We start from the raw sequence: 16,065 nt of genomic DNA, 5'->3' as shown, positions 1-16,065 counted from the left end.
CCCCCCCCCCACCCCCCCCCCCCCCCACCCCCCCCCCCCCCCACCCCCCCCCCCCCCCACCCCCCCCCCCCCCCACCCCCCCCCCCCCCCACCCCCCCCCCCCCCCACCCCCCCCCCCCCCCACCCCCCCCCCCCCCCACCCCCCCCCCCCCCCACCCCCCCCCCCCCCCACCCCCCCCCCCCCCCACCCCCCCCCCCCCCCACCCCCCCCCCCCCCCACCCCCCCCCCCCCCCACCCCCCCCCCCCCCCACCCCCCCCCCCCCCCACCCCCCCCCCCCCCCACCCCCCCCCCCCCCCACCCCCCCCCCCCCCCACCCCCCCCCCCCCCCACCCCCCCCCCCCCCCACCCCCCCCCCCCCCCACCCCCCCCCCCCCCCACCCCCCCCCCCCCCCACCCCCCCCCCCCCCCACCCCCCCCCCCCCCCACCCCCCCCCCCCCCCACCCCCCCCCCCCCCCACCCCCCCCCCCCCCCACCCCCCCCCCCCCCCACCCCCCCCCCCCCCCACCCCCCCCCCCCCCCACCCCCCCCCCCCCCCACCCCCCCCCCCCCCCACCCCCCCCCCCCCCCACCCCCCCCCCCCCCCACCCCCCCCCCCCCCCACCCCCCCCCCCCCCCACCCCCCCCCCCCCCCACCCCCCCCCCCCCCCACCCCCCCCCCCCCCCACCCCCCCCCCCCCCCACCCCCCCCCCCCCCCACCCCCCCCCCCCCCCACCCCCCCCCCCCCCCACCCCCCCCCCCCCCCACCCCCCCCCCCCCCCACCCCCCCCCCCCCCCACCCCCCCCCCCCCCCACCCCCCCCCCCCCCCACCCCCCCCCCCCCCCACCCCCCCCCCCCCCCACCCCCCCCCCCCCCCACCCCCCCCCCCCCCCACCCCCCCCCCCCCCCACCCCCCCCCCCCCCCACCCCCCCCCCCCCCCACCCCCCCCCCCCCCCACCCCCCCCCCCCCCCACCCCCCCCCCCCCCCACCCCCCCCCCCCCCCACCCCCCCCCCCCCCCACCCCCCCCCCCCCCCACCCCCCCCCCCCCCCACCCCCCCCCCCCCCCACCCCCCCCCCCCCCCACCCCCCCCCCCCCCCACCCCCCCCCCCCCCCACCCCCCCCCCCCCCCACCCCCCCCCCCCCCCACCCCCCCCCCCCCCCACCCCCCCCCCCCCCCACCCCCCCCCCCCCCCACCCCCCCCCCCCCCCACCCCCCCCCCCCCCCACCCCCCCCCCCCCCCACCCCCCCCCCCCCCCACCCCCCCCCCCCCCCACCCCCCCCCCCCCCCACCCCCCCCCCCCCCCACCCCCCCCCCCCCCCACCCCCCCCCCCCCCCACCCCCCCCCCCCCCCACCCCCCCCCCCCCCCACCCCCCCCCCCCCCCACCCCCCCCCCCCCCCACCCCCCCCCCCCCCCACCCCCCCCCCCCCCCACCCCCCCCCCCCCCCACCCCCCCCCCCCCCCACCCCCCCCCCCCCCCACCCCCCCCCCCCCCCACCCCCCCCCCCCCCCACCCCCCCCCCCCCCCACCCCCCCCCCCCCCCACCCCCCCCCCCCCCCACCCCCCCCCCCCCCCACCCCCCCCCCCCCCCACCCCCCCCCCCCCCCACCCCCCCCCCCCCCCACCCCCCCCCCCCCCCACCCCCCCCCCCCCCCACCCCCCCCCCCCCCCACCCCCCCCCCCCCCCACCCCCCCCCCCCCCCACCCCCCCCCCCCCCCACCCCCCCCCCCCCCCACCCCCCCCCCCCCCCACCCCCCCCCCCCCCCACCCCCCCCCCCCCCCACCCCCCCCCCCCCCCACCCCCCCCCCCCCCCACCCCCCCCCCCCCCCACCCCCCCCCCCCCCCACCCCCCCCCCCCCCCACCCCCCCCCCCCCCCACCCCCCCCCCCCCCCACCCCCCCCCCCCCCCACCCCCCCCCCCCCCCACCCCCCCCCCCCCCCACCCCCCCCCCCCCCCACCCCCCCCCCCCCCCACCCCCCCCCCCCCCCACCCCCCCCCCCCCCCACCCCCCCCCCCCCCCACCCCCCCCCCCCCCCACCCCCCCCCCCCCCCACCCCCCCCCCCCCCCACCCCCCCCCCCCCCCACCCCCCCCCCCCCCCACCCCCCCCCCCCCCCACCCCCCCCCCCCCCCACCCCCCCCCCCCCCCACCCCCCCCCCCCCCCACCCCCCCCCCCCCCCACCCCCCCCCCCCCCCACCCCCCCCCCCCCCCACCCCCCCCCCCCCCCACCCCCCCCCCCCCCCACCCCCCCCCCCCCCCACCCCCCCCCCCCCCCACCCCCCCCCCCCCCCACCCCCCCCCCCCCCCACCCCCCCCCCCCCCCACCCCCCCCCCCCCCCACCCCCCCCCCCCCCCACCCCCCCCCCCCCCCACCCCCCCCCCCCCCCACCCCCCCCCCCCCCCACCCCCCCCCCCCCCCACCCCCCCCCCCCCCCACCCCCCCCCCCCCCCACCCCCCCCCCCCCCCACCCCCCCCCCCCCCCACCCCCCCCCCCCCCCACCCCCCCCCCCCCCCACCCCCCCCCCCCCCCACCCCCCCCCCCCCCCACCCCCCCCCCCCCCCACCCCCCCCCCCCCCCACCCCCCCCCCCCCCCACCCCCCCCCCCCCCCACCCCCCCCCCCCCCCACCCCCCCCCCCCCCCACCCCCCCCCCCCCCCACCCCCCCCCCCCCCCACCCCCCCCCCCCCCCACCCCCCCCCCCCCCCACCCCCCCCCCCCCCCACCCCCCCCCCCCCCCACCCCCCCCCCCCCCCACCCCCCCCCCCCCCCACCCCCCCCCCCCCCCACCCCCCCCCCCCCCCACCCCCCCCCCCCCCCACCCCCCCCCCCCCCCACCCCCCCCCCCCCCCACCCCCCCCCCCCCCCACCCCCCCCCCCCCCCACCCCCCCCCCCCCCCACCCCCCCCCCCCCCCACCCCCCCCCCCCCCCACCCCCCCCCCCCCCCACCCCCCCCCCCCCCCACCCCCCCCCCCCCCCACCCCCCCCCCCCCCCACCCCCCCCCCCCCCCACCCCCCCCCCCCCCCACCCCCCCCCCCCCCCACCCCCCCCCCCCCCCACCCCCCCCCCCCCCCACCCCCCCCCCCCCCCACCCCCCCCCCCCCCCACCCCCCCCCCCCCCCACCCCCCCCCCCCCCCACCCCCCCCCCCCCCCACCCCCCCCCCCCCCCACCCCCCCCCCCCCCCACCCCCCCCCCCCCCCACCCCCCCCCCCCCCCACCCCCCCCCCCCCCCACCCCCCCCCCCCCCCACCCCCCCCCCCCCCCACCCCCCCCCCCCCCCACCCCCCCCCCCCCCCACCCCCCCCCCCCCCCACCCCCCCCCCCCCCCACCCCCCCCCCCCCCCACCCCCCCCCCCCCCCACCCCCCCCCCCCCCCACCCCCCCCCCCCCCCACCCCCCCCCCCCCCCACCCCCCCCCCCCCCCACCCCCCCCCCCCCCCACCCCCCCCCCCCCCCACCCCCCCCCCCCCCCACCCCCCCCCCCCCCCACCCCCCCCCCCCCCCACCCCCCCCCCCCCCCACCCCCCCCCCCCCCCACCCCCCCCCCCCCCCACCCCCCCCCCCCCCCACCCCCCCCCCCCCCCACCCCCCCCCCCCCCCACCCCCCCCCCCCCCCACCCCCCCCCCCCCCCACCCCCCCCCCCCCCCACCCCCCCCCCCCCCCACCCCCCCCCCCCCCCACCCCCCCCCCCCCCCACCCCCCCCCCCCCCCACCCCCCCCCCCCCCCACCCCCCCCCCCCCCCACCCCCCCCCCCCCCCACCCCCCCCCCCCCCCACCCCCCCCCCCCCCCACCCCCCCCCCCCCCCACCCCCCCCCCCCCCCACCCCCCCCCCCCCCCACCCCCCCCCCCCCCCACCCCCCCCCCCCCCCACCCCCCCCCCCCCCCACCCCCCCCCCCCCCCACCCCCCCCCCCCCCCACCCCCCCCCCCCCCCACCCCCCCCCCCCCCCACCCCCCCCCCCCCCCACCCCCCCCCCCCCCCACCCCCCCCCCCCCCCACCCCCCCCCCCCCCCACCCCCCCCCCCCCCCACCCCCCCCCCCCCCCACCCCCCCCCCCCCCCACCCCCCCCCCCCCCCACCCCCCCCCCCCCCCACCCCCCCCCCCCCCCACCCCCCCCCCCCCCCACCCCCCCCCCCCCCCACCCCCCCCCCCCCCCACCCCCCCCCCCCCCCACCCCCCCCCCCCCCCACCCCCCCCCCCCCCCACCCCCCCCCCCCCCCACCCCCCCCCCCCCCCACCCCCCCCCCCCCCCACCCCCCCCCCCCCCCACCCCCCCCCCCCCCCACCCCCCCCCCCCCCCACCCCCCCCCCCCCCCACCCCCCCCCCCCCCCACCCCCCCCCCCCCCCACCCCCCCCCCCCCCCACCCCCCCCCCCCCCCACCCCCCCCCCCCCCCACCCCCCCCCCCCCCCACCCCCCCCCCCCCCCACCCCCCCCCCCCCCCACCCCCCCCCCCCCCCACCCCCCCCCCCCCCCACCCCCCCCCCCCCCCACCCCCCCCCCCCCCCACCCCCCCCCCCCCCCACCCCCCCCCCCCCCCACCCCCCCCCCCCCCCACCCCCCCCCCCCCCCACCCCCCCCCCCCCCCACCCCCCCCCCCCCCCACCCCCCCCCCCCCCCACCCCCCCCCCCCCCCACCCCCCCCCCCCCCCACCCCCCCCCCCCCCCACCCCCCCCCCCCCCCACCCCCCCCCCCCCCCACCCCCCCCCCCCCCCACCCCCCCCCCCCCCCACCCCCCCCCCCCCCCACCCCCCCCCCCCCCCACCCCCCCCCCCCCCCACCCCCCCCCCCCCCCACCCCCCCCCCCCCCCACCCCCCCCCCCCCCCACCCCCCCCCCCCCCCACCCCCCCCCCCCCCCACCCCCCCCCCCCCCCACCCCCCCCCCCCCCCACCCCCCCCCCCCCCCACCCCCCCCCCCCCCCACCCCCCCCCCCCCCCACCCCCCCCCCCCCCCACCCCCCCCCCCCCCCACCCCCCCCCCCCCCCACCCCCCCCCCCCCCCACCCCCCCCCCCCCCCACCCCCCCCCCCCCCCACCCCCCCCCCCCCCCACCCCCCCCCCCCCCCACCCCCCCCCCCCCCCACCCCCCCCCCCCCCCACCCCCCCCCCCCCCCACCCCCCCCCCCCCCCACCCCCCCCCCCCCCCACCCCCCCCCCCCCCCACCCCCCCCCCCCCCCACCCCCCCCCCCCCCCACCCCCCCCCCCCCCCACCCCCCCCCCCCCCCACCCCCCCCCCCCCCCACCCCCCCCCCCCCCCACCCCCCCCCCCCCCCACCCCCCCCCCCCCCCACCCCCCCCCCCCCCCACCCCCCCCCCCCCCCACCCCCCCCCCCCCCCACCCCCCCCCCCCCCCACCCCCCCCCCCCCCCACCCCCCCCCCCCCCCACCCCCCCCCCCCCCCACCCCCCCCCCCCCCCACCCCCCCCCCCCCCCACCCCCCCCCCCCCCCACCCCCCCCCCCCCCCACCCCCCCCCCCCCCCACCCCCCCCCCCCCCCACCCCCCCCCCCCCCCACCCCCCCCCCCCCCCACCCCCCCCCCCCCCCACCCCCCCCCCCCCCCACCCCCCCCCCCCCCCACCCCCCCCCCCCCCCACCCCCCCCCCCCCCCACCCCCCCCCCCCCCCACCCCCCCCCCCCCCCACCCCCCCCCCCCCCCACCCCCCCCCCCCCCCACCCCCCCCCCCCCCCACCCCCCCCCCCCCCCACCCCCCCCCCCCCCCACCCCCCCCCCCCCCCACCCCCCCCCCCCCCCACCCCCCCCCCCCCCCACCCCCCCCCCCCCCCACCCCCCCCCCCCCCCACCCCCCCCCCCCCCCACCCCCCCCCCCCCCCACCCCCCCCCCCCCCCACCCCCCCCCCCCCCCACCCCCCCCCCCCCCCACCCCCCCCCCCCCCCACCCCCCCCCCCCCCCACCCCCCCCCCCCCCCACCCCCCCCCCCCCCCACCCCCCCCCCCCCCCACCCCCCCCCCCCCCCACCCCCCCCCCCCCCCACCCCCCCCCCCCCCCACCCCCCCCCCCCCCCACCCCCCCCCCCCCCCACCCCCCCCCCCCCCCACCCCCCCCCCCCCCCACCCCCCCCCCCCCCCACCCCCCCCCCCCCCCACCCCCCCCCCCCCCCACCCCCCCCCCCCCCCACCCCCCCCCCCCCCCACCCCCCCCCCCCCCCACCCCCCCCCCCCCCCACCCCCCCCCCCCCCCACCCCCCCCCCCCCCCACCCCCCCCCCCCCCCACCCCCCCCCCCCCCCACCCCCCCCCCCCCCCACCCCCCCCCCCCCCCACCCCCCCCCCCCCCCACCCCCCCCCCCCCCCACCCCCCCCCCCCCCCACCCCCCCCCCCCCCCACCCCCCCCCCCCCCCACCCCCCCCCCCCCCCACCCCCCCCCCCCCCCACCCCCCCCCCCCCCCACCCCCCCCCCCCCCCACCCCCCCCCCCCCCCACCCCCCCCCCCCCCCACCCCCCCCCCCCCCCACCCCCCCCCCCCCCCACCCCCCCCCCCCCCCACCCCCCCCCCCCCCCACCCCCCCCCCCCCCCACCCCCCCCCCCCCCCACCCCCCCCCCCCCCCACCCCCCCCCCCCCCCACCCCCCCCCCCCCCCACCCCCCCCCCCCCCCACCCCCCCCCCCCCCCACCCCCCCCCCCCCCCACCCCCCCCCCCCCCCACCCCCCCCCCCCCCCACCCCCCCCCCCCCCCACCCCCCCCCCCCCCCACCCCCCCCCCCCCCCACCCCCCCCCCCCCCCACCCCCCCCCCCCCCCACCCCCCCCCCCCCCCACCCCCCCCCCCCCCCACCCCCCCCCCCCCCCACCCCCCCCCCCCCCCACCCCCCCCCCCCCCCACCCCCCCCCCCCCCCACCCCCCCCCCCCCCCACCCCCCCCCCCCCCCACCCCCCCCCCCCCCCACCCCCCCCCCCCCCCACCCCCCCCCCCCCCCACCCCCCCCCCCCCCCACCCCCCCCCCCCCCCACCCCCCCCCCCCCCCACCCCCCCCCCCCCCCACCCCCCCCCCCCCCCACCCCCCCCCCCCCCCACCCCCCCCCCCCCCCACCCCCCCCCCCCCCCACCCCCCCCCCCCCCCACCCCCCCCCCCCCCCACCCCCCCCCCCCCCCACCCCCCCCCCCCCCCACCCCCCCCCCCCCCCACCCCCCCCCCCCCCCACCCCCCCCCCCCCCCACCCCCCCCCCCCCCCACCCCCCCCCCCCCCCACCCCCCCCCCCCCCCACCCCCCCCCCCCCCCACCCCCCCCCCCCCCCACCCCCCCCCCCCCCCACCCCCCCCCCCCCCCACCCCCCCCCCCCCCCACCCCCCCCCCCCCCCACCCCCCCCCCCCCCCACCCCCCCCCCCCCCCACCCCCCCCCCCCCCCACCCCCCCCCCCCCCCACCCCCCCCCCCCCCCACCCCCCCCCCCCCCCACCCCCCCCCCCCCCCACCCCCCCCCCCCCAGCCAGGCGTTTGGCCAGCCGGGATGATATCAACCGCGATAAAAAGCAAACATCTGGCCTCCCGTGGGTTCATAAAAGGGGGAATAGAATAGCTGAAGCCATCTCTAGTTTAATATTTTATGTATTTTATGTATTTTAATTAACCTATATATATGATGTTTTAAATTTTTATTTTGTTGGAAACCACCCTGAGCCTTTGGGGAGGGCGGTATACAAATACAATAAATAAATAAATAAATAAATAAATAAAAACTTCCCAGATTGATAAGAACCTTTCCAGATATATAGTATCTTGGGTTGAATTCAGGCTAAAGTGATTATTTCCCCCAGTTTCCTTGTTCCTTATGATGTTTGATAGGGCCCTCTACCCCTCAGAGGTCATTTTGTGGAGATCAGTGGATATATGGCTGGCCTCTACTCGGGCCAGGACCTTTACAGCCCTGGCCCCGGCCTGGTGGAACACTCTTCCTCCAGCTGTCCGGGCCCTGCGGGACCTTGGTGAGTTCCGCAGGGCCTGTAAGACTGAGTTGTTCCGCCGGGCCTTTGGAGTGTCCAGTCGCTGAAATGTGCGCCCCCCCTCCCACATACTTGATTTACCATCATGCCACCCTCTTAGAGGGAAGTCCGGCCGTCCCCTGTCTTAGGGAGGCCTCTAAATTAAATTGGGTTTCGGGATGCCGATATTTTTTGTACTGACCGCTGCTTTTAAATGGATTTTATTGGTTTTAGTAATTGCACTGATTGTAATGATAAATTGTATATATATGAATATTGTTGTGCACCGCCCAGAGCCCTTCGGGGATGGGGCGGTCTACAAATCCAAACAATAAATAAAATAAATAAATAAAATAAATATACTCGAAAGGGAGAAGCAGGAAGGGAGAGTTCATTGTGCTGAAATTTTAGTCTGGATCTAACCCTTTGTCTCCAGCCTATAGCATACAGTATAAATACAATATGCTGATTTCAAATTTCTGACATAAGAGTATTTCAATGGAAAGAATGCATTTGTTGTGGGTTGTATCCTGCATCAGTATGGTACATGCTTGTAGGCATATCTTTATGAATCTGCCAAGGAAGAATGGACATGCCTAGTTTAGTCTTCTATTCTTATGGCATAAAAGTTCTATGCTGTCTCAAGAAGGAGCTGATTATTGGACTTCTGCTGATAATCAAGAGTTGATTGTCCCTTTAAAAATGAAAAAAAAGCTTAATTGCTATCCATTGTTTGACTGCTGTCTTCCTTAGTTATCCTTGTCTGTTGCTTTGCATCAAAGACACCATGCAAATACGTAAAATATAAGCTAATATAATATCCCACCTTAATGGATGTCTTTTAGTCCCTTCTTGGCAGCCCTTCCTATAATTTCTTTCCTGAACTTGAGTGATGAAGTCATAACCGTTGGTACCCAGAAGGACAATTGTCTTTCTTGACATATATTGCATTAAAGTACAGTAGAAGTAATTAAGAAATGCCTGTTTCTCTGGACTGCTTAAATAGCTTATGTTTCAGAAGTAGCAAATTATAATTAACCTTTTAAAGATATATTTTTGGTGAGTCTGTGTAAATGAATCACTATGCTATATTTTCATTTTTGTGGACAAGAGTTTGTTTAGATTTGGGGAATCCATCTCTCTCTCTCTCTCTCTCTCTCTCTCTCTCTCTCTCTCTCTCTCACACACACACACACACACACACACACACACACACACACACGCGCGCGCGCGCACTTCACATTCTCTTTTCTATGGGCAGTGAACTTCAGATATCTCCATCCGTTTAGATTCTTACAGCATCAGGTTTTTAAAGGATCCTGCAGCCTCAGTTTGCATGAAGGCCATGCAGGGAAGAGAGAGGGTGTTAACTCTTCAACCTCCACTTGGTTTTGCTGGTCAAAATAGGCTTTCCCCTTCGTTAGGATTTTTAAGGGAAAAAATATGTGTTTCTGAAGGACACATCTTTTTCCCACTGAAATGCTAAAGGAACAGGGAAGCTAGCCTCAGTGGGCAAAATTGGGGGGAGGTTGAGGGGTTAAAATACCTCTGACTTCTCCAGAGCCTATGATGCAAATTGAGTCTTCACAAGACGTAATTCACATATTATAAATGTGGATATTCTTGATTTCCCCCTAAAGTACAGAAGGTTGGGTTTATCAAACGTGGGATGTGTGAGCAAGACGTGGCAAACCTCTTTCCCTCCTCCAGCTTATCTTTTCTGTGTTTCATTGCTTTCAAAGTTTCTCTTCCCATGTTGTGCTGACATAATGGAAGTGGATGGCAGTACTTGGACACGCATCTTTTTGGGTCCCCTTGAGGAAAGGGAAAAGTAGAGTACAAATGAAGCCAATGAATGGTCCTTAATTTTCCCTTTCAGGCCCTTTTTATTTCTTAGTTATTCTTATACATTAGGGTTCAGAGTGCACCTTTCTTTGTGTTATGAGAGATGTGGAATTTATGGAGATTTCAAAACCATGAAGGGGAAGAGGTTTGGGGAAAATTGTATAAGTTTGCTTTCGTAATAGGAACTCGTGCTGGAAATATTCATGACCCCCAAATTCTTTCCATTCAGTTCCATAGACTTAACAAAATGGAAGATTTGTATGAACAGTTCTTTTCATGCATTAATTTGTATCTGGGTTTTGTGAGTATTTTCAAACAGGTTGAAAAACAATAAATTGTTTTTCTCATATGTGGAAATATCAATGTCCATTCCAAAACAGCTAAAAAAGATTCTTTGGTCAAATGGAAAATTTAAACTACTGAGGAAGACCCCATAGCCAAAACACATCTGATGTCATAGGAAATATGCTTGTAAATGTATGACATCCCCGTGTGTCTAAGTGTAATTGTACAAAAATGGTTTTGGTTTTTGTGCATTATATGTAACTAAACTATATGTAACTCTATATGTAAGTTGATTGATTTTTATTCACTGGTTTTAATATTCACTATTTGATTAAACATTCTTTCATTTAATATAGTTTTAGGTTTTTTTGGAAGGATTTTCTCTCTTTTTTCCAACCAATTTTGTTGTCTGTTTTGGGGGGAATCCCCACGGCCCCTGGTTTTTGTTTGTTTTTAGTATTTTTAAACATTCATTGGTTGTATCTACCCAATGTGGAATTTAGGGCTACCTGAGACTCTGAGGCCCCTTCTGCATATGCAGAATAATGCACTTTCAATCCACTTCCACAGTTGTTGCAAGTGGATTTTGCTGTTTCACACAGTAAAATCTGTCTGCAAAGTGGATTGAAAGTGTATTATTCTGCAGGTGTGGAAGGGGCTTCAGACTGCATGTCCAAGACATCATAATTCCATGTTTTAAAAATTATATGCTTTGCAAAATTCAGAATTTTTAACATTTAATTGAAGTTTCCTGGCATCAAATTCTTAATGTGGTGTAATCCAGCAATATCCTCATCTCTGCCATTACAGCCTTTGAATCTTAAATAAGATTTCTAGCAGCTTGGAACTAGCTGGGAACAAGATCCTTCTCCAAAGAGAATGAAGTGGTGCAGAGTTTCATTTTGGGTATCTTTGACACATCCTTTCATTCTTCAATGTAGTACAATCTCTGAATTATGTAGTATGCCTACTCCTGCTCTTATGAGAACTGCTGGTTAACTATGTTTTTTCTCTCCTGTTCAGAACGGATGGCTATTGTTTTGCCATGATAGAAGATGAGGACTCCGGAGGGCAGACTGTTACCTCAGGCTGTCTAGGGTTAGAAGGCTCCGACTTCCAGTGTCGGGTAAGAGTGTTTTCTGAACTTGATCTGGCCTTATATTTCACTGGAATATAATCAGAAAGGGTTGCATCTTGTTCTCTTCTCACTGACTAAAAGCTTCTACCTTGTGTATGGTAATTAACACATGGGGTAATTTTTTGAAGATATTTGTAGTCTTTATCTGATAGCCTATCAGCACAAATCCGCATTGGTATATTTCCATTTGAGAAGCAGTGAGTATTGCAAGGCAAGAATAATAGATCACAGAAGTGCTAACGTGTAGGATCTGCTAGCAATGATTCATAGGCCTGAAGCCACCATAATCTCAGTGCATGACATTGACTGTGAGAAGTTAGTTATGTAGAAAAGGAGTTTGACAGCTGAAGGCCCTAAATCGCTCTTTCTCTTTTAAAAAAAGAAATGTTTTCAATTGATGAATTTATCATAGTATAATACTGTGAATTTGAGAGCATGGGTTATATCCAGCCAGCATTTCTGCTCAGTGTTGCCAGTTCCCCTCCTTACTGCAGCTCATGCCCCACGTGGTTTTTGTCCATGAGCAATAATTATCCACAGCATAGCTTTCGTTGTGAATCAGGGGTCATAGGCAGCTTACGATATAAATGGATGCATCTCTATGACTGTATCCACTTATCCATAAATACTTACACAATTTCCACATCTGGAAAGATTTTTAGCATTTTGAGAAAAAAATGGGGTTTTAAGTACTGTTTGTTTACCTATTTTGGTATATTTGCAACTGAGCACTTTAGGATAAAACTACTTATAAATCATATCTGTTGCAGGACACTCCAGTGTCTCACCCACGAAGATTAATTGAATGTTGCACAGATCAAGATTTCTGTAACAAAGATCTTCACCCGACACTGCCACCCTTAAAAAATCGAGGTAACAAAATCCAATCTGCATGTTTCTTCTCTTTGTAAAAAACCAAAAGGCAATGAGAAACGCACACCAGGTGCATCTTTTGCTTAGTCGAGTGAAGTATTTCTAAGGCAGTTTTGTTTTGAATAATTCATGCTTCAGAATTGAGAGAAGAAATTATTGTTGTACATATCTTCAGAGCAGACATTTATTCAGTGAACTGATCGATTAATAGGTTAAATCAAAATTGTGATGAATATGATTAATTCAGTAGTTAAAAATCTAGCAAATTTAGAACAGGTAGGTGCTTTTCCTCAGAAAGTACGTTGAGGGAATGTTCCCCTTTTATTTTTTAAATATACTTGAGCAGTACTATCTCATTTTTAGCACCATTTCCCCCTCTCTTCATCCTTCCCTACATCAGTGGTCTATACAATGAGATGATGTCACAATGCTACCCTGTCTGATTGGCCTGTTTCAATGATATAACCAAAAAAATAGACAGGTTTGTACAAACTGCTGGAAAATTGCTAAATTGGAAAGGGTTTTTTTGGGGGGGGGCAGGCAGGTACTGTTGAATATGAGTCATTTGGCTAATCTTTGGGTAAATTGGCTACTGTTATCTGTAACTTTCAGAGGATAGGCCTGGTCCATAAATAAAGAAGGAAATTCTCACCTCTTTTTTCCTTTTGACTGCAGACCAAACTTTTTTCTGTTTGCCACTGTAAAAAAAACTGCGTAGGCTTTGCTTCTGATCCGGGAGTCTTATGACCAGGGTCACATCTCAGGGGAGCCAGGTCCTAGGAAGGTCTACCAGCTGCAGGTCAGAGGTGGCTGAACTACAAATTAGCCCACGTACAGAGGTGATGTTAGGAAGAGCAAAGATATTGTTCTCTGCAGTGTTTTTTCCATGCCTAGAGTTTGCTAGAGAGGAGAGAGGGTCATTTTCTAAATATGACAGGAATGAGGCGGGTTGTGTCTGCAGGAACACATCAGAACAAAAAGCAGAAAGCTAACCAGACTGGAGAGGGGTGTGCGGGAGACATTAAAGTTGTAACAGAAAAATGCAACAGTCTTTCAGCTACATTCGGTCCTGAATAGCCTCCTCACTCACTGAGTAAAATAAAATGAACCCTGATGAGAACAAGAAGCTCTTGTGCAGGGTTGGGCAGTCTGCTGATTAAGGAAGCAAGGAAAAATAATCAGATCCCAATATAACATTTGCCATTTTAAACAATAAAAAATATTACTGGAAATCCCCAATGAAAAGGCAGACTGCTGGCAGATGAGAGGCGGAATCTGTCTTCACTGATTGAGCGCCCTCAAAGGCAAAAGTGTTGGTGCCACCATGTCTGGCTTTCCGCCTGTATATGTAATTATTGAATGAGCTGGGCAGCCATGGCTGGAGAGAGGATAGAGTTTGATGTGCTTGCAACCCACAGATGCCAGGTTGTTCCTGCAATAATCCTGAATATTTGAATTGAGGGCGGGGGATAGAAGAGGGCGTCTGCAGTGTTGGGCTTTTGACTAAGGCTTATTCAGAACTTCCCAAAAAATGGGGCCCTTGGATGGATCCCTTTGAAACACCCAACTGCAAATTGGAGGGGTGGTGGTTTACCTTTCTCTGTCCCAACATTCTGTGCATTTCGGTGAAGCATTTTTCTGAATCTCCCAAAGCTTAATTTTGCATTGTTAATCCAAAGAAAGGTGCTGTATAATTAAAAACAAACAAAATCAGTGTGAATTGAAACGAACAGGCACATTAAAAAAAGGATCATGAATTCATTCAGAAAAAAACAGTTCTGTATAAACAACCTGTTTTGAAATTCTGTCCAAATTTTTTTCTTCCATTTGCCCATAACTGAAGGCAGTGGTGACCTCTATCCGTGAGCCTTTGAAATTACACCACTGTTGTCCATTCTTAAAAACTGGACATCTGCCTGCCACTTGCTGGACAATGTCGAATGCTGATCTTCCTCTGGAGTCGACAAAGGAGCATTATTAATACACAAAGTAGTTATTTTCTGCTACCAATGGCTCCTGACAAAATGAAAGGGGTTGTGCCAAGATGTTCAGTCCATTTCCTTTTCAAGCACTTCATGGATTTCCTTAGCCTTGCTTAATATGGACAGAAGTGCAAAAACAGCAGCAGCACTAGTAAGAATGATTTAAAAAATGCCAGAGTGCGATCGACAGAAGGAGGGCGCGAGTTTTCTATGAAATGCTTATGGTCTATAGTTCTTGGGCTCGCTTAATTCTGCCTCTGCCAACCCCAGAGGATATCATTCCAATCACTCCATATTAACACACCAGTGATGGGCATAATACACATGACATTTTTCTGCTCAGGAACTCCTGAGACGAATGGGAGCATCAGAGAGCACTGTAGAACACCTCTTGTTCCTCTCATTCGCTTTAGTGGGGTATATGCAGAAGGGCTAACAAATGTTGTTAGCTTTTTAAAAGACGAAAAATAACCATCGGTTTATAACCTCACATATGTCAACAGATTTATTTCTTGAACTCTCACACGTTTTCATAATGTATAACTGCTTCTGGGCTGAGAAATGCTCGCAGATATTGGTTATCTTGGTACCTAATTTATCTGTGTATGTGTGAGATTCCCTGCCTTGCCCTAGATCAGTGATTCCCAAAGTGGGCGTCACCGCCCCCTGGTGGGTGCTGCAGCGATCCAGGGGGGCGGTGATGGCCACAGGTAGAAATATTAATACATATATCTTTTTGTTTAATTGCTATTAAAATTTTTAAAAAATTAATTTCCAGGGGGCGCTAAGTAATATTTTTTCTGGAAAGGGGGCGGTAGGCCAAATAAGTTTGGGAACCACTGCCCTCGATGACCCAGGCTGGCCCACTCTTGGAAGCTAAGTAGGTCTGGCCCTGGTTAGTATTCGGAGGATGACCACCAAGGAAGACTGATTGGGCTGTTGTGTAGAGGCATCCAGTGGCAAACCACTTCTCTTTATCCCTTGGCCTCAAAAACCCAACAGAAGGACCATAAATTGACTGCAATTAGATGTATACTTTCCACGATACATGAGATTGGAACTGAGCCCAGCAGTAGCAGCACTCAGCGTTTCGTCTTGTCTCAAAATTTTGAAAAGAGGAAGCTCCAAACTGAGCCTTATTGGATAATGCTATGAAACTGGAGCTGTCTGACTGAGCCCAGGCCACCATATTCTCACAGTAGGACGCCCTTTTCCCAGTATATGCTTTCATTATTCTATTGAAAGCAAATAGTTTTAATACGTCACAGTCTATTGCTAGCTGCATTTACTGGATGTATATCGCTAGCGAAAGCGTGCATTCGATTAATGACAACGCAGAGCATTTTTTTTTTGCCCGTCTCCTTTGTCCCCAGTAGCAGCTACTTCCTTCGTAGGGATGAGTGTTTTCCCTGGTGGATTCTCAGTTTCCCGTCCCCTCGCTCGAAGCGATAGTTCAGGTACAAATCTGCTGCCCTTGTGAGAATACCACACGGCAGTGTTTTCCCAACTGGGAACAGTGCGCCAGTGTCTCCTTTCAAAATGGATTTGAAAAAGCAACGGCAGTGTCTCGATTGTTTACACCCACTAATGTGCCCGAAGCAGGTAACGTTAGGTTAAAATGTTGGACCCGATGCAATCAGGTGATACATTGTTCACTAGCCTCTCCTCACATGGGAAGCCAGCCAGGAGGAAATGTTGTTCAGTGTACAGATAGCAGAGGAAATCAGAACTTGGAAATAAAGCTGCAGGGTGGAAAGCTTAGAGTCCCCTAGGAACTCCCCTGTCTCATCTCTAGTAAACGTGAAACATAATAGCCCTATTCCAGGAGAGATCAATAAAGACTGGAGTTCTCACAGCTTATGGCCTGTACATCTTTTAGCTTAGAGCCAGGGTGTAAGGCAGTCAGGCGACAACTTTTCCTCCTGATTTGAAATAGCTAAGTTAATGTGTAGGATGCCTCACATATCCGTTTACACAAGCACAGGCTTATAGTTTGAAA

At 65.2% G+C, this 16,065-nt stretch overlaps 1 protein-coding gene across 3 annotated transcripts in view; it reads left to right on the top strand.

Annotated features, from left to right (window-relative positions):
• BMPR1B (bone morphogenetic protein receptor type 1B) overlaps nt 1-16,065 on the top strand; it is a 221,844-nt gene that overhangs the window by 183,054 nt on the left and 22,725 nt on the right. For all 3 annotated transcript variants that reach the window (XM_048509303.1, XM_048509302.1, XM_048509305.1), the window contains 2 exons: nt 11,097-11,199; nt 11,982-12,084. In XM_048509303.1, the coding sequence (XP_048365260.1) occupies nt 11,097-11,199; nt 11,982-12,084 (206 nt within the window). The remainder of the gene's footprint in view (nt 1-11,096; nt 11,200-11,981; nt 12,085-16,065) is intronic.

Source organism: Sphaerodactylus townsendi, linkage group LG10 (assembly GCF_021028975.2).
Source record: "Sphaerodactylus townsendi isolate TG3544 linkage group LG10, MPM_Stown_v2.3, whole genome shotgun sequence".
Classification (NCBI taxonomy): Eukaryota; Metazoa; Chordata; class Lepidosauria; order Squamata; family Sphaerodactylidae; genus Sphaerodactylus; species Sphaerodactylus townsendi.
Note: the sequence above shows the minus strand (reverse complement) of the source record. Positions and strands in the feature narration are given on the sequence as shown.